Source organism: Hylobates moloch, unplaced genomic scaffold (genome assembly GCF_009828535.3).
Source record: "Hylobates moloch isolate HMO894 unplaced genomic scaffold, HMol_V3 SCAFFOLD_24, whole genome shotgun sequence".
In the NCBI taxonomy this organism is placed as follows: domain Eukaryota; kingdom Metazoa; phylum Chordata; class Mammalia; order Primates; family Hylobatidae; genus Hylobates; species Hylobates moloch.
The window spans coordinates 26,953,869-26,980,872 of NW_026652299.1; the positions used below are offsets into that span (position 1 = coordinate 26,953,869).

General features: G+C 38.9%; 1 protein-coding gene across 1 annotated transcript in view; it reads right to left on the reverse strand.

The window, feature by feature from the left end:
* CLASP1 (cytoplasmic linker associated protein 1) overlaps positions 1–27,004 on the reverse strand; it is a 301,973-nt gene that overhangs the window by 43,845 nt on the left and 231,124 nt on the right. Inside the window, exons 30-35 of the mRNA XM_058434402.1 lie at positions 25,223–25,386; positions 22,053–22,131; positions 20,871–21,014; positions 11,522–11,665; positions 10,881–10,987; positions 1,372–1,522 (exon numbers count right to left, since the gene is read on the reverse strand). Of these exons, the coding sequence (XP_058290385.1) occupies positions 1,372–1,522; positions 10,881–10,987; positions 11,522–11,665; positions 20,871–21,014; positions 22,053–22,131; positions 25,223–25,386 (789 nt within the window). The remainder of the gene's footprint in view (positions 1–1,371; positions 1,523–10,880; positions 10,988–11,521; positions 11,666–20,870; positions 21,015–22,052; positions 22,132–25,222; positions 25,387–27,004) is intronic.

Below are 27,004 nucleotides of genomic sequence, written 5' to 3' on the forward strand. Positions count from 1 at the left end.
AAAACCTAAAAATGGAACTACCATACAACCAACAATTCCATTACTGGGAATTTATCCAAAGAAAGGAAATCAGTGTATCAAAGAGATGCCTACACCCTCATGTTTGTTATAACACTATTCACAATAGCCAAGATACAGAATCAATCTAAGTGTCCCTCAACAAATGAATGCATAAAGAAAATGTGACATATATACACAATGGAACACTATTCAGCCATAAAAAGAAATGAAAGCCTATCATTCCACAGCAACATGGATGAACTGGAGGACATTATGTTAAGTGAAATAAATCAGGTACATTAAGACCAAAATCATATATTCTCACTCATTTATGGGAACTATTAAGAGTTGAGCTCATAGAAGTAGAGAGTAGAACTGTAGTTACTAGAGGCTAGGAAAGGTGGGGGTGGGGGAGGAAAAGAGACTGGTTAATAGCTACAAAATTACAGCTAGGTAAGAGGAATAAGTTCTAATGCTCTATAGCAGGAGTCCCTAACCCCCAGGCCATAGACTGGTATTGGTCTGTGGCCTGTCAGGAACTGGGCAGCACAGCAGGTGAGCAGTGGGCAAGTGAGTGAAGCTTCATCTTATTTACAGCCACCCGCCATCGCTCACATTACTGCCTGAGCTCTGCCTCCTGTCAGATCAATGGCAGCATTAAATTCTCATAGGAGTGTCAACTCTATTGTGAACTGTGCATGCGAGGGGATCTAGGTTGCGTGGTCCTTATCAGAGTCTAATGCCTGATGATTTGTCACTGTCTCCCGGCACCCTCAGATAGGGCCACCTAGTTGCAGGAAAACAAGCTCAGGGCTCCCACTGATTGTTTATCATAGTGAGTTGTATAATTATTTCATTATATATTACAATGTAGTAACAACAGAAATAAAGTACACAATAAACGTAATGTGCTTGAATCATCCCCAAACCATCCTCCCACCACCTGGCCCGGTCTGTGGAAAAATTATCTTCCACAAAACCAGTTCCTGGTGCCAAAAAGGTTGGGGACTGCTGCTGTAAAGTACTGTAGGGTAAATACAGTTAACAACAGTTTATTGTGTATTTCCAAAACACTAGAAGAGAGAATTTTTCAATGTTCCCAACATAAAGAAATGATAAACGAGGTGATGGATGTACGAATTACCTTGATTTGATTATTATACATTCTACACATGTATCAAAATATCACTTTGTATCCCATAAATGTGTACAATTATTACATGTCAACTAAAACTAAAAGGAAAACATTATTTTAACTACAGGATAAAAATGTAATGATGAAGCTCAGTAATCATGATGGTCAGTGTTCCGAAGCCTCATTATCTGTCATTTAACTAACACAGAGTTCTCTTTCAGCCTAGGGATACTTACAATATCACACTCCTTTTTGCCATCTCGTTTAATTGGCTCATTCAGATCTTCCTGGCTTCGAAAACTAAACTTTTCAATGGCTTCTGTAACTCCACGTAGAGAACTATAGATTTCTTCAGAGTTCAGGTTCTCTGTATCATAGTCCAGCATGCTAAAGATAAAAAATATTTTATTTCTTAAATCGAGGCATATACATAGAACTGAGATATGGGCATAAGTTACTTCCCACAACTTAAAGAATAAGATATATTTATAGTTTTGTTTAATGGGTGATTTGGAATGAAAAGGAGACATCTTCTGTTAGAGTACCACCACCAGACAATTACACATCTTCCTTGTTAAATCTGCCAAACACATTACATCAGCACTCAATAAAAACCAGTGGGAAACAACAGTAACCACGAGAATGTAGGAACTCAAAGAGTGACACTGGTGACTGAAGGCACGAGATAATGGAAGTGGAAAAATAACTTTCTTATTTCGAAGATGGAAAAAAGGAGTTTGGTTGTTACTGGTCTCAAATGTACAAACTTAAGAGGAACGGGCAGTTGGAAATAAAGCTAGTACTACAAGCAAATTTCAAAGGAGCAAAGTAAATGACCTCACAAGGCTAGGTTATAATCCCAGGTATCCAATCCAGAAAACAAATAAAACCCTACAAAAAAACAAAACAAACCAAAAAACCCTAGACTCAAAGTCAGATCCACCCTACGAACAGGCCGGCCCAGAAAGTCTAACTCTCACATCATCTCACCCCGGAGCTTGCTATTAATATCAGACTCTTCTACATGCTTCTATTTGGAGTTTTGTAATCAAAGCAGATTTTATAAAAAGTCACATTCCTGGATAGACATCTAAAAATCCTCATAAAAGCAAGAAATATTTGTTGTTCACAAAAAAGTGTTACTGACTGCTGTCTTTATAGACAATGGGCACAGCAAAACATGAAATGAAGCAAAAAAGCCAAACAATCCTTTTTGGTGCACTGCAGTTTGTCAACAAGTGCCTTTTAGATGTCTGGAAAGTGCACTGAAACAGGGAGAATCCTGAGAACAAAAACCATCCTGAGAATATAAAAGAAAGGCATGGGATGGATACATCAGCATAAAGCAAGCAAAACACGAAGCAACAGTCAACCAAGGGCAAGTTAAAATCTTAGTTTAAATGTCATTTGTTTCAAGAAAGTTTCAAGAAAAGATCAGATGAATTCGTCTAATTTAATTTTTAAAATAGTCCTGAGCTATACTGAGGATTGCTAGGGACACGCAAAGAATCCTTGGCTGTATATAAGTAAGCATGCAACACTGTTTAAGGACTAAAGAAAAGCAATCTTCCTGTTCTTCAAAAGAGTAGTAACTGAAGAAACTAAGTATCCTTCCTAAGGGCAACACAACCAATCCTGTACATTCCCAAAGTGAGGTTCCTGTAATGTAAAAATGATGAACATTTACTAAATACTCTTCCTTAAGTATACTGCCTTAAAAAAAAAAAAAAAAAAAAAGAAGTTTGGGCAGATGAGCAAGATAAGATTTGGAGAGCTCTCGCTTGGAGTGGCCAGATCTCTATTGGCTTGATGTTGCAATGATCCAAGTGTTTTCTAGGGCTGGTGCTGGTAGGTTCTAGAGCCCAAGAGCTGACCACAATCTCAAAGATGGGAGCTATTTGTCTAGAATTGCAAATATGGCCCAGATAAAACCCACCTTTCCTGATGAATGAAAGAAAATACACAACCCAATTGTATTTGGAGAGTTCACAAAAAAAAAAAAAAAATTCAACTCAAAGATTGACTTGACTGTCAAACAAAAAGAAATGTGAACCTTGAACAGGTTTGCTGTTAAAATTCCATGTCTAAACTGACAGGAGGTAGAATAAAAAACCTGAAGAGAATTTAAGATCTCAACCTCTTCTATGTTCACAAGGCTGTCTGTCAAAGAGGCAACACTCTTTAGATGTGAGGAAGGCAGGACCAAGGGGCCAGAGGCTCCCCTCCTCCTTCTGAGGACACCACAGTACTAACTTACGTATGGACAAGGCATTTATACATCTGGCCAGTACACTATTTTTTATATATAAAGACTGAGTATTATGACTCAAACAAAAAATATATATACAAGATGTAAAAAAATGCCTTAAGATACTTTTAATCACAACAACCAAAAATAACAGCATAGCCCATGCAAAAGAAAAAAATCCAAAAAACTGAAAGAATGATGGGATGGACAAGAGGAAGTCTGGCGGAACGTTCAAGTTTTTTAAGGGATGTCACAATATTATTTTCCATATGTCGCTTCAGATAATGTCAGCTTTCAGATAATTCATCTCATTATTCTTAACCTGAACTTTCTTAAAAATATTTCATTTCAAATCACATCACTTCACTATTATAATAGCCTCTTTTTAAAATAAGAAAATAAAGGATTCTGCCTGGTAATTTCCTCCTTCTCACTTTCAATTAATAAACCAACTCAAACTCCCAATTCAGGAGCACCATTTGCAGAACTAAGAACAATTAAAGGTGTCTTCTTTTAGACTCACTAGCCTGAGGTTTGAAGTATCTCCTTGGTATGAAGCTAAAACTGTGAGCTGCAGGTGAGAGGCATAACTGCTTACCTCTAGGAGGAAACGGACCATGCTACTTTCTTTGCTATTTTTATGCTTTGGCTTGAATTGTATTTTTTCCAAATCAGTATCTGTTAAGCTCTCACCTAAAGGAAAAAGGAACTTCCCATGAAAGCCATCATCAGGGAGGGTAGATATTGTGTCCTCACAAGCAGTATATGAGGGAGCAGCAGGACGGCCTCAGAAGCTGACTGAGAAGAGACCTGGGGAAACCTCAATCTGCCATCTGCTCCACAGCCTGTCTCGTTTCAGCCCTGAGACAACCCCAGGACATAATCCTTGGGTTAGAGTCAGGCTCTGATCACCTGTAAATACTCTGGTTAGACTCCAGAAGGGCTTTCTTAGGGTTTTTTAGATTAGAGAGAATTCCTTAATCAGCCAATAGTCATTGACCTAAGGTTAGGCCATGCCACAAACACGGAAGCTGAATGTGGCCCTGGGCTTGCCCGCTAAAGGATCCATGTCATGGGGAGGGAAGAGAACACGGGGTCAGGTCTCCAAGAGAGAGAAACTGGAGAGAGAAGTCTGCCTTCTTTGTCATTTTGTAGGAAAAGGGTACAAAGTATAGAATAAGGATAGTCATTCTTTGTTATGGAATCAACAGGATTTTGGCACAGAGCAAAGAGACAGACATACAGATTCCCTCTTAATTTTATGTAACTGATAGGTTTTCTAAATGTAAAAGTCTCTAGTCAACTATCCCTGCCTCCAATGGGCAACAGAAGTTATAAGTAGTAAGCATTCTCTCTTAATGAGTTAGGTCAACATGTATCGTTGTGTACGTATGTGAAAGATGATCCTAGGAACGGGATGTGCTCTGGAGGGGCAATCTTGATGGCTGGCTGGCAGTGAAGCTGAGTGCCCAAGAGGGCATATAGGTCAACATACTGGGAGACAGTCAACCAACTGATCTTACACTTGGAGGCACAGCTAACCTTAAAAAAAAGGAAAAGGAGTGACCTGCTTTGTTAACATTGAAGACAGCAGCCGTCTCCTCACCTGCTTGCCCTAACCTTGTGTATCTAGAAACATTCATCGCAGAGTTCTCTGTACATTTTAGAAATGACTTTTAGAGGTATAACAGCTTCAAAAAGAAGGTGTTGTTAAAATATTTCATTTACTGTTTTTGGCTTCACTATGTAGATTATTTGTATTCCACAAAAGTCAGAATGTAAATCTGCGCAAAAGCTATCTATGAAGCATTTCAAAAGTAACAGGCCGTTTTTGTTTTTTTTTTTTTTAACCCTTTTCCTATCACACCCTCTATCATAGAGGGTAGAAACTCATCTCACAAAGCGCAATGACAGCTGGACTGCCTGGTGCTCTAACAGGTTTCTAGGGAAGAGACTCTCTGATCTTCGGACCTTACTTATAAAAAGCATCCCCAAGAGACCCTGAAATAGCCATCTGCAGTATTATGTGGACCCTTCTTTGTACCACAGATTTACCATCTGTCAGCATCTGAGGGAAGCCCACCCCACATTGTTGCATAATCAGTGTCCATGATGCTGTACTCAGCATCAACTGTGGGGGTGTGTGAGGTGACTGACAGTTCTCCTTCTTAGAGGCAGGGCATCCTTAGTGAGCTGTAACAGTTATCCTGCCTCTTGGGGATTCCTTTCTGGATCTGTGTGCTCAGACTGCCCTCATAAGACAGTATGTTAGGAAAGAAATCAGCTATATATAGTCAAGAGCATGGCTGAGAATGACAGGTGTGGTTTGGGAAAGAGTAGGTCTCTTTGGCTTCTCAGGGGAATGCCTTCTGCACTTTAGACGCATGCTAAGGAAACTGCTCCCACTATTGCCCACGCTGACCTCACAGCATTTCCTGAGATCTTTCTAGGGGCTGAGCACTGTACTGTACAGAAAGGCCCACAATAATGGGCGGTGATGAATCTGAATCTGATCAGGTTATAAAGGGTCATCTGTCCCTGTGACACAGCAGGAACCATATTTGTGAGATTTGGCAAAGATCACACACCTGCTCACACTTCTCACCAAGGCTCTACTCCTGCTATGTGACACCAAGGAAGGGACCACACTGGAGGCAACTTAGAGGCTTTCCCAAAGACCTGAGACGACCTTGGAAATGCAATAATATTGTGACACCTCAGACAAGTTTGACAGGTAGCTTGTTACCTGGGAGAGTAAGAGCGCCTGAGAGCCTTGTGGGAGGGAGCGGTGGGGATGGAGTTAGGCTGAGAAAAGGGAGGTGGGTGCTTCGCTAACCCGTCGGCACTCCAACCCCATAACCGACTGCAGTGATCAGAAGAGGAAAATCAGAGAGAGAAATACAAAAAGCAAAGGGGAGGGGAGGAGGAAAGCACTACACACTAAGTGTCTTAGTCTTCTTTCCTTGACAACGTTATATTAAAGTTAATCAGAGCAAAATTTGCACTTCATCATACAGAGAAAGGAACAAATTTTGTTTTACAATTTGGTCCTCGACAAGACTACTTTATTCTTTCCCCTCCCAACCATGGAATGTGTTTACTACTTAAAATCACATGGGATTCCAAGAGTGTCTATGCATGAGACTGTGTGTATATGTGAGTATGAGGGGGTGTGTGTATCTGCATGCACTGGGAAGGACATAACACAATACACAAGAAAATATGGATGCTCACTTTCAGTTAACTCATCAGTTATTTTAGAAAGAACCAAAGAAGTATCATGGGGCCTCAATTCAAATGAGACCAGAGGGACTCCAGCAGGAGGACTCAGAGACTGTGCTACTCTGACCAGAGCTCTCCAGCGTGGAGCAGTGCATTCTTTGAGGCTGTGATCAAGTTGGATGGCATTCAGAGACAGCACAAGCTGTTTCTTCTGAAACAACAGTAGCATCACTAGAGGGCTAGCGTGTTAAGTCTCAGCTGGCCAGCTCAGAGTCATAAAAACCAAATCCCTCTGCTCATACCACCTAGTATGAGAACTGAAATTCTTTGGGGAACACAAGTATTCATCTTCCCTTCACAAATATCACTGGGTGCCTGGGCTTGCAGAGGCCCTGAAGGAGAGTTCTAACAACTGCTGCAATTCAAAAGGATGGAGGGAGAGACTGGGAAAGTAGGGAGCTGGGCTGGCTGGTGATGTGGGGTAAGGCCATGGGTGGAGTCCATGGCATCAGTGCCAGAGCACCTACAGAGCAGCCCTGCCTGCCACTGGCATTCATTGGCATCGTCACAGCAGGAACCTCTCTGCATGCTAGTCTCCCCTGAGCACAGGTATGGCTCTGCTTTATAAGGAAAATAAGGCATTGAGATGCAAAGTCACTAGCATACAGAGGCCTAAAGACACACTGGCCTCTGTGTGGGGCACACACTGGGTCAGATGCACACACTGGGTTGGAGGTGAGGGCACAGGAGGGATGCAGGTGACACCTCAGGCTGGGCCTCTGCTTGGGGAAGGAGCGGCAGACACATCAACCTCCGAGTGTGGGGCGGGGTCTCCCTGTTAAGCCCCACTTTGATTCTATCCATACTCTGGATCCTCTCACAAGAAGATGACTAAAAATTACTTCCTATTGCTAGGGATATACATGCTATTTACACAGAGTCACCCTGCTCTATGACATGTTTGCCAAGAACATACGGCACACCAGAGCAAGGACCACCATATACTTTTTTTTTCTTAAAGGAAATGGACTTCAGATGACTTCTGAAGCCCCTTGCAACTCAGTTTTTCATTTACCATAAAATCACATTGGGTAAAATATAAATATGTATTTCACATATTTATAGCACATAGATCTCTTCTCCAAATACCAAGTGGTATTTGGGTATTAGTTGGGAATAGGAAGTTTATTCCTTCACATAGAAATGATGTCTAACGGAATGTTTTACAAAAGTTTAACCTATTATCTTACAGCATCTCTACTACTACTGGGTTGATAAAAAAAAATGACTTCCTCACTGGTGATATATATATATATGTACTTTTTTTTTTTTTTAAGACAGGGTCTCATTCTGTTGTCCAGGCTAGAGTGCAGTGGCATGATGGTGGCTCACTGCACCCTCCATGTCCTGGGGCTCAAGCAATCCTCCCACCTCAGCCTCCCAAGTAGCTGAGAACACAGGTGTGCACCACCATGTCCGGATAATTTTTTAGTATTAAAAAATAGTGAGATAGGATCTCACCATGTTGCCCAGGCTAGTTTCAAACTCCTGGGCTGAAGCAATCCTCCCACGTTGGCCTCCCAAAGTGCTGGGATTACAGGCATCAGTCACCATGTCCGGCCACTAGTGATATTTTTAAACAATTATCAGATTTATCATTTTAGAATAGTTTCTTACTATCATCATGATCCAAGTATAGAAATTTTGGACTAAAAAAAAAATTTATTTTGACAGTTAAAATTAGACTTAAAACAGACCAGGTGTGGTGGCTCATGCCTGTAATTCCAGCATGTTGGGAGGCAGAGGTGGGCGGATCACCTGAGGTCTGGAGTTCGAGACTCCGTTTCTACTAAAAATACAAAAATTAGCTGGGTGTGGTGGTGTATGCCTGTAGTCCCAGCTACTCAGGAGGCTGAGGCATGAGAATCGCTTGAATCCCAAAGGCGGAGGTTTCAGTGAGCAGAGATCATGCCACTGCACTCCAGCCTGGGTGACAGAGTGAGACTTAGTCTCTAAATAATAAATAAATAAATAAATAAATAAATTAATTAATTTGACTGAAAACAAATAATTGGTAATAGCTTTTCCCTTACAGAATAAAAGGCTAACACTGTCTGGTCAAGACAACTCAAAGGAATGGCAGGTCACAGAAAATCAGCATTTTAAGAGCAATGCTCAGAAAAAATAGCTGAGATTATATACAACAGATCTGTCTATCTGTCTATAGTCTCCTTAAATGAGGTAACCTAGTCAATTCTATTTAGTGCAATAATCCATTTCTTTTACCATTTTCCTGTTAGAAAATATGTAGCCTATTTGAATATTTCTAGTGACATGATAACATGAAGCAGTTTCTCCCACTGCTGGACAGTTTTAGTTGTGAGAAAAATCATTTCTTCTGTGAGCTCAAGTTGGCTAAGGCCATCTGGCTATTTATGCACTGAATGATGGCAAGTTAAAAAAAAAAATTTCCCAAGAAAGAAACTACATAATTTCCTAAAGAAGAATTTGATAACAAGAAAATATTTAGACCACACATGAACTACTGAATATTGAAAATAAATCTCTTTGTTTCTTCCATTGATCTGTAACTATAAATAAAAATTAAGATGAGGCCAATTAAGAAGGAATAATGACCTTGAAAAACACAATTTTTAATGACTTGAGGACCCATGGAGATTGACTCAGACAGTTTTAGCTCTCATGAATGATACTAACAGCACTATCAAGTTTTTACTTAGATTAGTCCAAATAATAATAAAATGCTTAATTTGAGTTATATCTTTTGACTTACTAAAGAATGTGCCACCCTAAGAATGCAATAACTAAAAGATAAGATGTATGAACTGTATATTATGGAAGAAAAGACTTCCCAATTAATGTTGCATAACTATCTCTTCTAGACAGGGCAACAATTTACAGAAAATTCAAGTTTTCCACATAATTTTCTCCACTAGGAAAGATAATTTTATGATTTTACTGTCACCACTGTACCATCATATTCGAAAGTCAAGCATATTTTCATTAGTCTCTGGTATCAATTATTTAATTGTAACAGCCTGTTGAAGCCATGACAACACAGACCAAATCTGGAGACATAATATCACATTGCAGTCTACCTAAATATAGTCCAGAGGGACATTTGGGGGAGTAAACATAAGGGCAATCTAAACAGCAAGATAAGATAGCTATAGAAAATACTTTGTTTCACGAAGAGGAAAATACAAATTTCTTATGTTCCAAAGTATTTAAAGGATATGAGGAACTGGAAACCTTCAGTGATAAGGAAGAAGTGTGGGAGATTCTTGATCATTTAAAAAACTAAATGTAAAAGCAATTATGTTTTGATATCTTCCTAGTAACAAAGTCCCATTAAAGGGAAAATAGCATACTTGTGGTATTTTCATTTCATTTTAAGATCCTGGTGTCAGCAGCCCTCAGGACAAAAGCTTACTGGTTTGTGTTGTTAGTGATCCCAAAGAGTTAATCCTGTAGACAAACAGAGCATGTGTGCCCCTTGCTGGTCCAGACACTGGCCCTCTCCTAAAAATTTTGGCCTGTAGGGCAACTACTTTGAGTGGGGCCATGGGTAACTCCCAGCCCATGTGAGGGGGTCACTAAAGCCACCGTGCAGGCTTCTAAAGCTCTCGTCAGACGGTGAAGTATTATCTAAAGACCTCAAGACAAAGCAGTTTCTCTTTTTAAATCACTGCCTCAGCTTCTATAGGGCCAATATTTGCATGATCCCAACAAGAGTATGAAATGTTGATCCAATTTTAGTTCCCAGATTCTAAATCACAGTCCTTCAGAGCAGCATTCTGCTTCAAACATGATAGCAACTATGTTTAGAATGATTACTTGGTTGAAAAACTACCCAAGACTTGGTGTAACTGACTATAACAAGTTGGCCTGGATGACTAAATACCCTCAGGTTCTACCACTTGCACAACAGGTAATGAGCTTCTACATGGATTCTATGTAAAACAGTACCAAATGCAAACTTTTAGTTGTAGGTACTGTTAGGTACTAGTGAGTGTTTAGAGCTACAAGAACCACAGAGAACATTCAGCACACATCACTCATCTTACCACAGAAGTTAACCCCTTTGCATAAAATTATATAGTTACAATTTGAGTGAGGACTAGAACCCACGGTTCTTGATACTCAATATTCTTTTTGTTATTTAGCTTAGTCTAAAAATCTAGAAATAGGCTGCACAGCAATTAAGGTGCTTTAGTTTCTTTACTTCTGTGGAAAGTAAAGAAGTGACCTTACCTTGGAGACAGACCCCCATGGGAACAGTTGGTGGGTGAGGTCAGGGGGCTGGTCCTGCTGCTGGTGTGTCGGGAGGGCGTTCGGCCAATCGTATTGCTTGGAGAGCCCTGGGGTGAAGCAGAATAGGCATCCTTATTCAAGGGCTGTATATAGAATATATTCTATTCTTTCCTTGGTCTTTTAACCCACATGTAAATAAATGGGTAGAATCTGCCCAGGATGTTTTTTTTTTTCCTTTAGAATCATAAGGCCAATTTTAAGTGTATATAAACCAAAAATGAATAATCATCATACAGGCACTCCTGGAGTCGAATGACTGATGTTGGGTGTGCTAGACTGACAGACAGAATTGAGCATTTGCATCTTTCCAGTGTTGAAAAATAAGACCAACTCAGTGAATGAATGACTAACTGGATAACCTAGTGAAAATGTAGCTGACTGAACAACCTGAGAAAAAACGGCATATTTAAATTTCAGATTCATTCATTCACTGGGGCTTAGGATGGCCCCATCCTCAGGATGCTCGACATTTCCTGAAAGAGGACAAGGAAACGGGGTATTCTATTAGAGTAGGTTCTAGATAAGGGCTACGCAGAGGTCATGGACATCACATAGGCACCAATCGTGACCAAAGCACTCACCACACTGGTGTTACTGGAATTCTTGAGGTGGTTGTGCAGGAGTTTGGTGGCACCATCCTGGAATGTTTTTGGCAAGGCACCAAGTAACATGGTAAATTCAGGAGTATTCAATTCAAACAGAGAGATTAGCACAATCTGTGCTGCCTAGAAAAAGGAACCATGATTAATTTATGTAATGTACAATAGGTTCTTCATCAAAATGTTGATTAAAGTTGTTTTTAAAAAATATTTTATAAGTAAAATCACTAATAAGAGGGTATTCTAGGCATCAAAAACAAAAAAGCATCTGAAGAAAATAATACCAATCATAAGTAGTCTGACTTCAATCTGGAAAATAAACTCTGGCTTCATTTTAATGCCCTGGCCTTGGAATTCCACAGCACACTAATATTAAATTCCTAGAACTTTTCTTTTGTTGTCTGGTACTAGGAAGGAAGCTGGTTAAGTAGGTAAATGAAACAATTAAAAAATTTTTAAAAGTTTAAGATTGATCCCACTTTAATAATTCAGAACTGAACAGGGATCTCAATGTACCCTGGAAAGCACATATTTTTAAACAAGCTGCATTAGGTTATCTTGAGAAGCCATACTCCTCTTGACTAAGAAACATGAGAAAACAGGTATAAATACCTCAGAAAAACTTCTACTTTTACACCTATAAACCAAGGAGAGAGACTTTGAGAAGCAAACCAGATTTCAAAGGAGTCTACATTAAAAACATGCTCTTCCGCCTTTTGGAAAATGTTCTACTTTTGCTTATTAATTGAGTCAACACACTGCAAGCCTGCTTGTAGTGACTGTGGTAGCGAGGTAGGCAAAGCAATGAGCTGGAACAAGAGTGGTCAATGAGACTCGGGCTTCTAGTAAGTGATGTGCTTTCTATGGATTTAGTAGCAGGCAATCTGAGCTTAAAGCATAATGCCTGAGGAATTAATTACAATAGTTTTCATTTACAAAAGCTAAGCCAAAAAAAATTTAGTAAATACTAATTGGCATTTCTAATTAATTTCTAAAAGTCAAGAGAAAGAAAAAGATACAAAAAACTGTCTGTGAATATAATCACTTCTTTTTCGTTTTTAACCATAAAGACTTTGCAAACATAAGGTCTTTCCAAAGACTGCAGTTTTTAAGATTGCAGTAATTATTCAGAATTTTTTTCCATGACATAGAATATTACACAAAAAATGTGCTTGCAGAGAAATTCTTTTGGAAATAAACATCACAAAATATTTCAATGCTTTTACAATGCTAAAATTAATTATAGGTCCAGTTAGGACAAAATTACTATTTTGTGCATGGAGAAGGAAAAGAAATCCAAAAACCCAAAGGTATTTAACCAAAAATAAGAATTATGAATTTAAAAATATAATCAAAAGTTACTTTTTTAACATTTTGAAATTAATTCATTAATTCATTAATCACAGTATTAGGCAAAAGTACATTACTTTTTTCCCCTTTAATTTCAAATACAGTCATTAATACCTTTTCCACCCAAATAAAATAAGTGGTCATAATATTTTTATGACATGGGCAAAAAGCACTATTATTAATTGTACTAAAATATACTTTTCTACATTTCATTTTGGAAACATTTTAAATTATCAGAAGGAATCTATTTCACCAACTTAATGTACTGTTAATTTGATATGCATATTTGTATAATAGAACAATTTCCAAAACTCATGCAAAGTAACCTGCGTATTTTTAAAAAACATTGTATTAGGTGTTAGAAAAAAAAACAATGCGTGCAGAAAAATAATGCACTACAAGGAGGAAAGAAAGCAGCAGCCTGGAATTGTAGCAGGAAAAACACATCAATGTCATCAATTTAATTAAAAAATATTGGCACTTAAATTTTGTTGATTGAAAATGGCATTTGAAAGTTATAAAATATATGATTACATTCTTGAACAGTATGCTTTTTATGTGAAATGTGCCACCGCCTTTATTTAAGAGACAATATTTCTTCCCAGAATGTTATCTAATGTCACAAGCTAACTTGAGGCTTTTCATGATGCAAATTATTAACTTAGAAGCTTAGAGTGTTTCCAGAGTAAAATCTTTTAAAAATAAGATCCAAGTTCTAGAAACAGTAGAAAGTATCATTTAAATATACATTTTTTTATTTTTAAAGAAAGAGACGGGGGTCTCATTGCCCAGGCTGGAGTGCAGTGGCCGTTTACAGGTCCAATCATAGTGCACTGCAGCCTCGAACTCCTGTGCTCCGAGCAATCCTACTGTCTGTCTCTGGAGTAGCTGGGATTATAGGCATATGCCATAGTGCCTGGCCCAAGTATCCAATTTTTAAAAGATTTTACATCAGAGTTTTGCAAGGAATTAGACTGTTACTGTTTTCAAATATTTTATCTCCGACCCTCTGAATTAGTGAGAGGTTAAAACATGGAATCCAAGCAAGGAAGAAAACTGGGTTATATTTATCATTACCATAATATGATCTCATTAAACAAGTAATTCCAGATATGGAACTGGGCTGGAGAGATGCCTTAAAAAAGCCTGGGGCATAGCTCATGTTCACTAGTGACTCAAAAAGTGGAGTACGCCACTGTTCTTGTCTGCGTATCTGAACTGTTGTCTTCGTAAGAGGCAAGACCGTTAGGCAGCCAGATGAAAAACTCAAGAGTACTGCTGACTTTTTCTAATGGGCAACCCTAGGGCAATTTATTTTAAGGATCACATGGCAACTTAAAATGAAATGGTTCCCACACATACCCTCATAGAGGAATTTGAGAGGTGGGGTTTGTAAAAGGTTCTTCACATCTCACTGCTACCATTTGAAGAGAACTCCCAAGGACATCAACTGTCTTGAATGTTGCACATCTTATAGCAGAAAGGAATTCTTCCTAGCAGATCAGATCAAAACAAAGCTTTGCCAAACACTTCAGTGTTGGTATTAATTTGGGAAAACAAAATTTGAGAGGAAAGGCAGAGTTTTCCAATTTATTAAACAACTCACTGCTTCCTTCAGACTCTCATTAAAAATTGCTTCATAAAGTCACCAAAGAGAAACTATTTCAAAACCATCAGACGTTTCTCATTTAGTATCTCTCCTTTCTTTTTTTCAAGAGATGGGGGTCTTGCTATGTTGCCAGGTTGGAGTACAGTGGCTATTCACAGGCATGATCACCGTGCACTGCAGCCTTGAACTCCTGTAATCCTCCTGCCTCAGCCTCCCAAGTAGCTGGGACTACAGGCGTGTGCCACTGTGTCAGCCTAATATCTCTTGCTTTTACTATTCTATTAAAATATGGTAGCAGTCGACACAAACATGGCTATATCACTGAGAAGGTAGTTAATCATAAAACACACCACAACACAAACGTTGACAGGCACACATACACACGCTCATATATTATTATATTATTTTAGATTCTCAAAAGCTTCCCAGAGCCTTCACAAGGGCAACTGGTATTAATAATCTAAAATGCAAACAGTGAAGTGTGCTGTTTGAAATTAGTACACAGTTTTCAATCTACCTGTTTACAACTTTCTTCCAAGTTTCCTTCTCCAGGCCCAGAGCAGGTTGAAGCTGACCTAGTGGGGAAATCCTCACCTACTCGACTACGCTGAAGCGAGGACTGGCAAACAGGAAAGTTGGGAGGATTGAATCAGAGAGAAGCAGAAAGTGCCTAAACACGGCAATCTGTTAGCTGTAAAAGCATTTGGCTTCTTAGATAAAATCAGCGAGACACACATGATTGAAAGTAAGGAAGAATCAGAATAATAACAGTAGCTGCCAGTTTTAACCCTCAGTAGTATCACTAGGTCTTTTACTTAATAATCTTGAAAGTAGTATTCTTGCTTCAGGTGATGAAATGGAAGATGTCCAAATAAGACTTGAAAGAGTCTGGGCGTGGTGGCTCACACCTGTAATAATCCCAGCACTTTGGGAGGCCAAGGTGGGCAGATAACTGAGGTCAGGAGTTTGAGACCAGCCTGGCCAACATGGTGAAACTCCCGTCTCCACTAAAAATACAAAAATTAGCTGGGTGTGGTGGCACGTGCCTGTAATCCCAGCTACCCAGGAGGCTGAGGCAGGAGAATCGCTGGAACCTGGGAGGTGGAGGTTGCAGTGAGCCGAGATCATGCCACTGCACTCCAGCCTGGGTGACAGAGCGAGACTGTCTCAACAACAACAAAAGAGACTTGAAAGAGACTCGCAGTCACAGCTAAGCTGAGATCCAGTTACTTGATAGTAAAACCCTTAGCTTTCAGACTAGAGGCATGCTGCCTTTATAATCATATTTTTTAAAAAAGTCAACTAGATATCTCACCTTTTCAAGGCAATTTATGTATTAATACTTCTCCCTGCTCTAGCCAACAGCATCTTTATACTTCCAGGTTTCTTTGCCATGCCTTTGTTGCCCACACTTCTCAAAACAAGGTTTGGGGGGCTAAATCTGTTGCTTCATTTGACAAAGAGAATCACATGTGATAAGCAACATACAGGCATTGTAAATTCCAAAATGTAAACATGTAATTAAAATTCTATTGCCATTACCACATTCCCTTTGATTGATCACAAGGCTTTCTAAATCTTAGAAAAAATTCTGGTACTCAGTTTATTCCATAAATAACAACAGCAGCAAAACCAAAACAATCCTCAAACAATAATAGGGGAGCTGCAACTGCAAATGAAATGTCTAAGTTTTAATATACTTTATGAAATTTAATCCTCTCAGTAATGCCTGAGATAAGTGTTATTTATATATTTTAGAGATAGGTCTCTTTCCGTGGGTGCAAGCAATCCTCCCAGCTTAGCCTCCCAAGAAGCTAGAACTACAAGCATGCGCCACCATGCCCAGTTTGAGACAAGTATTATTATTCCCATTTTACAGATAATAAACAAGAACTCAGGGATTAAATTACTTGCTCCGACCCCAATGAGTGGCAGAGGCAGAAGGTCAAACTCCAGAACCCACCTTCTATCGGTAATATATACTATTATCTTACGTCAACACAGTGCATTAACAAAGGTCTAGTGTACGTCTGCATAGTTTCATCACACAACTAAACTAGTCAGGGCTCCCACACAGAGAAAATGGAAAAGTTTACTTTTGGAATAAAGCAGGCTAGTTACAGACTGGGTTGAGCTTTTTCATCTTGTTCAAACCAGTCTCAGTGTGGTAAGCACACCTCACTGGTGATTTGTTCATGTTTTGATTTTAAAAACACCTTAACAATTTAAGCACCCCTCCCTCCACAATGTGAAACACCCCAATATACTGAGCTAAGAAGGAAAACAAAATATTAAAAATGCTAAAATCAATGAATCTGGGTTATATCAGCTTGTTATCAGTTTAAAATGCTTCAAAAGTGCTTTCACAAATATGGTTGTATGGACTTAAGAGAATGAATTATGTTGTCTGAAAAGTCCCCAGGTACTGTTTACATAAAATATTCTCCAGAGATGAGTCTAATATGAGAATTTACTGTATAAATTTCAGACTGAAGGACTCCTCTGTATTTAGAATACCTACCCTAAAAAAATTAAAGCAGGACATTAACAGAAGAACTTGGTTTAAGATCACAAAATGCTTTTAAATCACCAAGATTTCCATAATCCCGATATAACCTTTAAAAAACTCTGGAAATGAAGGATGAGGCAGAACAAAGTTTATTTATACAGATATGTATTTTATGTTTAGTGTGTTAAATGATCTAGATAAGAATGGTACTAGTTTTTATACAGTTTAAAATAATTTTGAATCTTATCAATTTTAGATCTTAGAGTAGTGATATATACTACATCACAATTCTAAGTATTTTAACTTATTTAGGCACTACCTTCATTTTGACAGTGCTTCAAGAACGTCTCATATTCTTGGGTAAGGCAGCTGCATCACTTACAAAAGCAACTATATTTATAAATGTTCAGTGGATGGTGCATCGAAACAGGGAATTTAAATAAAAGTGAATCTACCTCCAAAAAGGATTAATCTGCAGTCCCCTAGAGTTTGAGGACATCTATTTTAATACTGTCCTATGATACACCTATTTGAATCAAAAGTAATGCTTTACTAGTTAGTGCTGAATGTTACTGAAAGCCAAATAGTTTAGAGCCACAGATATCTTGGATGATTAAAAAAAAAAAAATCTAGAGGGTGCCAGAATACAGACATGCATCTGCTAAGTTGAACCACATCACAATTTGCATAGATAGGTAAAAAAGCGCCCTCCTAAAATAAGAGCCAAGGAATTATCCAATAATTTTGGAAGCCCTCTGCCAACCCCCTAAAAGAGACACTAAAGCCCTGGTAGTCAAGACACTAAGATGGCCCCAAGATTCCCTATAACGTATTACACCCTATATAACCTCTCCCACCCTTGGAGTGAGCGGGACTTGTGAATATAATGGATATCACTCCCATGATTGTGTTACACGGAAAAAGGGATTTTCAAAAATGTAATTATGGCCCTTAATCAGTTGACTTTGAGTTAATCCAAAGGGAGATTACCCTGGGTGGGCCTGACCTAATCAGGCAAGCCCTTAAAAGGCATCAGGGAGATTCAAAATGAGAGAGATTCTATGGCTGGCTTTGTTTCAATTTCTCCTTCATTTTTGAAGAAGAGTTTTGCCAAACAGTGAATTCTTGGATGAGCGCTTTTTTTCTTTCAGCACCTTCAATGTCATCCACTGCCTTCTGTCCGTCGTGGTTTCTGAAGAGAAATGAGCTGTTAATCTTATTGAGGATCTTGTGCATGGGATGAGTTTCTCCCCTCTTGCTGCTTTCAGGATTCTCTCTTTGGCTTTCAGCAATTAGATGTTACGTGTCTAGGTGTGAATCCTTTTATTACAAAATCTTGGCTGGGTGCGGTGGCTCACGCCTGTAATCTCAGCACTTTGGGAGGCCAAGGCAGGTGGATCACGAGGTCAGGAGTTCGAGATCAGCCTGACCAACATGGCGAAACCCCTTCTGTACTAAAAATACAAAAATTAGCCAGGCGTGGTGGTGTGTGCCTATAATCCCAGCTACTCGGGAGGCTGAGGCAGGAGAACGGCGTGAACCTGGGAGGCGGGGGTTGCAGTGAGACGAGATCGCACCACTGTACTCCAGCCTGGGTGACAGAGCGAGACTCCGTCTCAAACAAACAAAACAAATTTTTTTAGTTTACTAAGCTACTTAGATGTGTAATGTTTTTTGTCAAATTTGGGGAGTTTCTTAGATGTTATTTCTTCATGTATTCTCCTGATAGCTTTGAACAAGCAAACTTCCTAGGAGCCTCTACTAGCTGAGAATGGCTCCCCGTTGACAATCAGGAAGAAAGTAGGCAGCTGAGTTCCACACCTGCAAGAGACTGAAATCTGCCAAGAACCAATGAGCTGGAAGAAGACCTCAGCCTCAGATGAGACTGCAGATCCAGATGACATCTTGTTTCAGCCTTTGAGACACCAACCAGAGGACCCAGAAAACACATGTCAGACTCCTGATTTATTACTGTGAGATAATAAATCTGTATTGTTTCAAGCTAAGTATGTGGTAATTTGTTATATAATAGAAAACGAATAAAGAAGTCAAAAGAAGGGAATTTTCAAAACTATAGTTTTAAAAATGATGGCTTCAAAATATCATTTGAAATGAAATAATTTCCATATGGGTGTTTATCATTCATTAATTCATTCAAAACATATCAATGCCTAGTATGTTACTCCAGGTATATGCCAGGCACTGAGCATGCAGAGTGAGCAAAACAGTCCCCTTACTGCTCAACTCCAAACCCTCTGCTTCAGACATACCAGTCTATTTCACTGTTCCCAGACAAACCTCGTTTCTTAAACATGACTACTGTTCTTCCCCTAAACTCATCACTTATGCAAACTGCATCCATACTCCACATCTGAGAATGAATCTTATCTTCTCTAGGAAGCTTTCTATGATCAAGATAGAGTGCACTGAGCTTACAATATACAGGAAACCAGGCAGGTATTCCATCAGTTTGAAGGAAACTGCCCAGGGTAACAGGGCCCTAAGCACTAAAGTGGGTTTAGAGGAAGCACAAACACTCTAGGTCCAAGGAAGGGAGGTGGGGAAGATGCCAGGGAACAGAGAGGACAAGCCTAGTCCTGAAGATACTGAGGAGCAACACTGCGTAGCAAGAGAATTTGCAAGAACCAGATCAAGACTGTATCAGTAGTCTGTATGTCTTGAGGTTCATTCCAGGGCCATGGCCCAAAATACTAGGCCTTGTCTGTGTATTAAAAATCAGCCAAGAGTGAAAGGAACCCCAGTCAAAAAAACAAGAGTGTCTAGGCTCTGCCCTATACCAATTAAATCACATTACTTGGGAACAGAGCTCAGAAATCTATGTTGATTTTAATTGCAGCCAGGACTGTGAACTATTAATCTAAATCTTCTGAAATTCCTCTGAAGATCAGGATTATTGTCCTAGAACCTGGGTATAAGGTAGGTGTGAAGGTGAGAAGTACACCTCACAATGGGAAAGGAGAAGTAGGGGGGCAGGCATGGAAAGTAGCACGCCAGTGGAGATAAAGCTTTGTGAACTAACACTGTATAACCCAAAATAACTGAAAACAAGTGTTGAAGCTCATTCAAACAGTAAATGAACAAAGTGATTTCTGGCAATATATCTAATGTTCTATTTATATTTGGCTTGAGCTAGTATTAAAATAAGTTGAGGTTTTTGGAGCCTCAGGCTAATAATTCGAAATTATCTGTAATGTTCTGATTAGAATAGTAAGGACAATAAGTCCTAGTTCAAATATTCTAATGTGCATGTCCACAGGGAGTGGGTATTATGACCAAAGCTAGTTTGTCCCAAACAGGCCCTAATCGAGGTAATATGCAAATATAAAATATGTTTCCGCACATAGCAGGCAATACTTAAGTAATATTCCATTACATAAGCACATACTCACATATCACACATATACTTACGTGCTATGTATTGAAAGATGTTTACTCTTTTTTAAGCATCTATTACATCTTATCAAACTTTTCAACCACATTTTATGATCAGGGACCCTGTAGCCAGCTAGCCCTAGATCTGCAATTTTGACTTCAAAGTACATATTACAAACTGATATAAGGAAAACAAACATCTGTGTAAAAGACACTAATTTACTAGTGATTTCATATTAGAAAATATATAAAATAGATACCTGGGGAAACCATAAGCCCATTGTGCAAGATTTCAGATTTCCATTTTTATATTCAAAACTGGGCAGAGCCGGAGAGAGAAAAGGGCAACAGCAGAGCCTCAGTGACAAAAGTTTGTGGGTGGGTGGCATGGTTTTCAAGTTTCTAAATACATTTCTCTAACACAAGCCCAGGAACAATCTGTAATTACACATTGGTTCCCTTGGACATACCTTTCTCACGTCTGAACTCTTTGGTTCTGTTGTCCAGGTTATGATTCTAGAAACAGCAAGCCTTGTCTCACTAGAGTTTACAAAATCTGTTGGATCCATCTGTCTGGCCAGAGACTCAATGTACTTCAGGATTGCAACTTTGACCTGAAAGAGCCAATAATTACAAACATTAAGTATACATGATGAATCTTTGAAAACAATTCTTATCAGGTGGCCAGAGAAAAGTAAACCCTGTTGAGGGGGATCTCCTTCCTTTCTCCTGTATTGATAGTTTCCACATGGAGCGACGTCCAACAGGGGAAAAAGCATGAAATGGCTGATGGGTAAGTTTGGGGACAGGAAGAGGCGCATGGCTCAGTTTTCTTCATTTTTAGCTGCCTGTAGAGAAGATTGTTCTGCTCCTCATCTATGCTGCAAGACACTTCCAGGGCAGGAGCCCTTGCGAGGGGCCCGTGGGACTTCCAGCTCTGCCACTGACTGCAGGGCATGTTCAGCTCTAGTTTTGTCACATGTGCTAGGCCATGTTCTGTAAGGCAGCATTTTCAGTAATGAAGCTGATGCTCTGCCCTAACTTCACCATCAACTTCTCAACTAGCTTTGACTTCAGGAGAAATAGGTAATTATTTGTTAGGCTCATCCTAAAACCTCCAGAAAGTTAATGATCAAAGAACAGATGATGAATGTGACCTAATTCAAATTAACATACATCCTCCCTGAAACTTGGTCTTCTTATTACAGGTATGATTTTCCACAACATGTAACGATTAACTTTCACAGCTTAGAATGTTAATATTAAACATTCCAATAAGATACCCATCTCCACACACAAGAATGTCTTAATTTTCTAGTTTAAATATTAATTGTGAAAAAGACTAGTACTGCCTAAATGCTGGTGAGGATGCAGGAAAACTACAGCTCTCATAAACTACTGGTAGGAATACAATATGGTATAACCATTTTAGTGGTTTCTAAAAAAGCTAAACATATACTTACCCAATGAACCAGCAAATACACTACTAGGTACTGAACCAAGAGAAACAGGAACATGTCCACAAAGAATCAAACAAGAATGCTCACAGCAGATTTATTCACAATAGCTAAACATGGGTCATATATAAACAAAAGTAAATTTAAACAAATGTGAGTTCCAGGGTTGAATTGTAATGACAAATAATTACTGACCTTGAGGTTTGGAGTTTGAGTTTGATCCACAATAAATCTCATCAAAATGTTAAATTGTTGATCAAATGGAAAGGAGTCCCTAGGTTGGTGGGAAAAAAGTGCTTATTTTTAAAGAAATTTATTACAAAACAATGTAAAACTATTTAACAAAAGCATACCATTGTAAGTTAATGTATGTAAAACCCTGTTCACATTTTTAATAAATAGTGCTTTTCGTTTTATGTAAAGTAATACATGTTATACAGAAAATATGGAAAAAGGAAAATCTTTTTCCAAGTCCCCAAACACAAACTGAACTTACTTTGAGTGGCTATTTTAAAAATTAAGACTAAGCAATAAACTAAGAAAGAAATTTCTACCTGCCTTTCTAGGGATTCGCTCATTTTCCCTCCAGCTACCTTTCTGGATATTGCTTAAACATAAAAATCACTTCTGATACCCAAACCTCATTTTTACATCCTGACTGGGCTGCTTACAGCTGACCCTGCTTAAACTAACCATATCGTCCTCCTTGGTCCTGGTCACTGCTTAGGGTCCCTGCACACGACAGAAGAATGCCTGTGAGAGGCGACAAAACATTTCCCATCCAGCTACAGATCACACACAGAAGCCTGGAGTCCCAGGAGCCCCTTCTCTCTCTTGGCCAGAGAGTCAGTGCTCTTTCTGTTAAAATGCTGTAATTACTAGTATGAGTTTAAAATTGCACAATGCGGCCCACGTGGAAAATGGTGATGTAACTTCCATATTAACAGGAAAGATAAATGCAAGGCAAATATCTACACTGCTTTCTTTGGACTCTCTTAGAGATTTTTCCCAATCTACATAAATGTAGTAAAATAAAGAAGTAGGTTTGACTCTCTAAAATGAAGTAAATAGAACTGATTTGAAAAATAAAATGATACAATAAAAATAAAAAGCACATGGCATATATCAGGTGCCAGTGTTATCCTACATATGATTACTAATAAAAAGTAAACTTGATCCAATAGTACCCTGGAATCTTTGAAGATCACTTACGGAAGGAAAGTATACTTTAGTATACCTGATTTAAGTGACTATGTCAACAAACTACCCACAAAATGTCTCTCCCTTCTTCTGGCAGCATGGGGTGGATGGAGAATACATTTCAGTAATGGGTGTGTATAATCAGGAAATACGCCATTGTTAGGCACAGGCAAAGGAAAGGAAATTGAGGCAGATTAGCACTCAATTCTATAAACTGAGAAGCAATTCTCAGCCATCACTAAACCTCCTATTAGCAGTCACTGACTATTCTAGATCAGCTTAAACAGCTGTGCATCTCAACTGCTGAGAAAAAGAAGGGAATATTAAAAATGCTTTAGGCACTCAGACCAAATCTACTGAGATTAGGACTCTTAAAGGGGCATCCAGGAAAACTAACAGGAGGTCACAATTGTATTCCTTAATCACCAAAGTTTAGGAACACAATCTTAATACTCCTACCATTCCTAAAAACATGAAATAGATCTGGTCATTGGTAAATTCACCTAAATTAAGTGACCTATAGGCCAAGTCTGGCTCACATGTGTTTTATTTGGCCTTCACAGTATTTTAAAAAATTCTCGAGTATGTTGCCCAAATCCACATTTCTGACCTTTCTTGAAAAGTCTGGTACTACTGAGCCCATGTCCCAATGTGATCACAACCGGCCCCAGTCTATCAACAGCCCTCCTATCTACTCCACTCAATGATACCAGCTTATCAGCCTAGCCCCTCAGTCAATCTTGGCTAAACCTTTATAATCCATTGGTATCATGGTGTACCGTAATGCTCCCTAACTCCACTAAGTTTAGCCATGAAAAGGAATGACGAAGTTTGAAAGCTTTATTGCAAATTTAGTATATTACTTTGATTCTTATTTATTTATTTATTATTCTTTTTTTATGTCCTCACTGACAGACGCAAGTACATTACTTTGAGTTCATTAAAAACCAGAAGGGAAATCTCTCTGGATAACAGAATTCTATAGCAATGCAATTACACAGATTGACAGGGTCAAGGGCCAAAAGAAAACAGCTGGCATCATGGTGTAGAGGAACAGATGCATTCTTTGAAGTCAGAGTCATGTAACAGCTGCACGCATAGGGATGCCGGCAGGGCAGGATGTGCTACTGCGCTAGTCAAGGGAGCCAGAGAGGGAAGAGAAGGTTCCAGTGCTATCCATACCCCCCCCCCGCCCCCACAGGAGGTGAGGACACACACCCACAAGACAGCCTGCAACAATAGAAACAGACAACAGTGCAATCATCAGAAATCCTGGATTTGTGTTTCCAAACAGCCACTAACAAAGTCAAGGCAAACTGTTTCTCACTGATAAAATGAGCATCATCTTTAAGGTCCTTCCGTCTTGAAATTCTATGATAACTAGAATTATTCCAGTTTGTAGTAACTTATAAAAGTTATTGCCCTGATAATTTTCTGAGTGACTTGGAAGTTATTCCTTTGTTCTTTAAAAAAGTTCACCAATTTGACATTCCCCCATCCATCTTCCACCAAATCACAACCAAGACATTATTGCAAAGTGTCTTCTGAGACGTTTCAACTTTCATACTTGCATACTGAGGACCCACAACTGCATAGACAATAGAGAAGCGGTTTCTGAACAGCAGCAGCATGTACTTTTTCTAACTTTTCTGGGCTTCAGCAGCTTTTCTTTTCTCATTAACAGCCAGAAGGGTCACAACTACTGCAAATGTGCTATTAATCTCTAGCCAATGTGCTATCAATTTAGAGAATTTTCCTGGACCAATGGAAACTCTACATCATACACCGATAGAAAAATTTCTAGTAAGACTTGTAAGTTGAAGTAATAAAAATACTAAGGTCTTCAGAAAAATGTAAACAACTATTCTAAATGTTCCCTTTAAATGTTTTTTAATGAGAAGAGAATCAATTTCCAAAGTTTTACATTTGTTGATTATATATGTCTTAAATACTCACAAAAGTAATATCAACACAAGGAAGATATGGTATTTCATTTCACGGACTGGTGGGACATGTCAACAAGTATGTCAACAACAGAAAGTGAGAACTGAGTAAAAGAGATATTCAAGTGGGTGACAAAGGCCATGGGTAACAAAAGAGAATGGCAAAAAGTCACTTACAAGTAGCCTGTAACATCAAAATGGACCTAACCCTTAAACACTTACCTTGTGACATCTAGAGCCTTTTGAACCTTTGCTTGCACAGATCCAAGTAAATCTGCTCCCATTTTCTTAAGTAATTGTGTGAGAAGAACAAAAAGCCAGTCTTGTAAATCATCCTTATGAATTATTATAAAATCCACAAGAGTCTCCAAAAACATACTGAAAACCTAGACACAAATGAAAACCAAGTACTTCACATATTGAATTCACGATTTCCTCCAAAGTCTACAAAACATTAAAAATGCCCAAACGTGCTTTGCCCAGACTCTTGTAACTTAGGTTAACACTGTTAACAACTGTTCGTAGTACAGAAGGGAAATGTAGTGCAGAAAACAGATAAAGGAAAAAGGAATGGAACTTACTCTCTGTTGTGAATTCCACCGCAAACGAGGCCATGCAACAAAACAAATTCCATGTTAGTTGGCAGTGAATTAATACCATTTTCATGCGTTTTTTTTAAGAAAACCTGAAAAGGCTACAAACCAATGAAATATTCTCTCCTCCATCAATGTAAGTCTTTAAAAAGCAGTACAGAGAGAAATTAACTTTTCTGAGTTTAATCCTGAAGGCTTTTCTTTCTTAAACAACAAATCCTCTTGTCCTAATTCTACAGTATTCTTATTCACTATCTAGCAGTCAACAAATACTATTATAAAATGAGCCAATAAAAACACCTACTCACTGTTGTGTAGCTACTGCTTTTCACGTCAGACATTTTCATGTATACCAATTTCAGATATCATAAAGTAATAGATTACAGCTTAGAATAAAATATATAAAAATATTAACATAATTATCATGCTGTTGTGTAATGATTTTTGCTAAGGTGAAATAGAGAGCACAGTGGAATATCTCTGAACCAATTTCAGAGAGAAAAGTAGCACTGGGTATCCCTACCTTGTTAATGAAACTTGTTCTACTTGGACAAACCACGAACCTTATACCGCCTCATTTCTAGCACAGCAACTATTCACCACCAGGGGTCTCCCGTGAGACAGCTCAGGAAAAAGTCATTCAGCTGTGTGATTCCTGGCTTTGCTTATAGGCAGCTAACAAATATTAACTAAACTGAGACCTCCAAACTCACTGTACAAGAGACTTCTGATGGAAACAAATTTCCTTCTTTATCCTCACATTCTGCTTCTGAATCAGCAATCTAGGGGTGACAGGTAACAGAAATCTATCAATGTTCTAAACCATCTAATAGTGCTTCTGTTATAAATCTTAAGAATCTAATTATGCTTATGCGTTAAATCTTACTGCTTTTACCACTACCTTAGAGAAAAATCTTGATAAATTTTATCTTTGGATATCTATGTGGCCTTTAAGCTCAGTCTTTCTTGAATTTTTATTGAGACAGAGTCTCACTCTGTTGTTCAGGCTGGAGTGCAGTGGTGCGATCTCAGCTCACTGTAACCTCCGCCTCCCAGGTTCAAGTGATTGCCTCCCAAGTAACTGGGATTACAAGTGCCCGCCACCATGCCCAGCTTATTTTTATATTTTTAGTAGAGACAGGGTTTTGCCATGTTGGCCAGGTTGGTCTCGAACTCTTGACCTCAGGTGATCCGCCCACCTCGGCCTCCCGAAGTGCTGGGATTACAGGTGTAAGCCACTGTGCCCAGTGGATTTTTATTAATATTGTTAATGTTGACTTTGCTGTGAGGGTCATAGCAGAAAGTTTAAAGACATGCTTCAAGAATGACACTGAGTTAGGAGAGCTGTTGTGGGGGGAGGGGAGGAGAACCCTTGCATTCACTCCCCTTTACTCTCACGAGCACCTCAAAA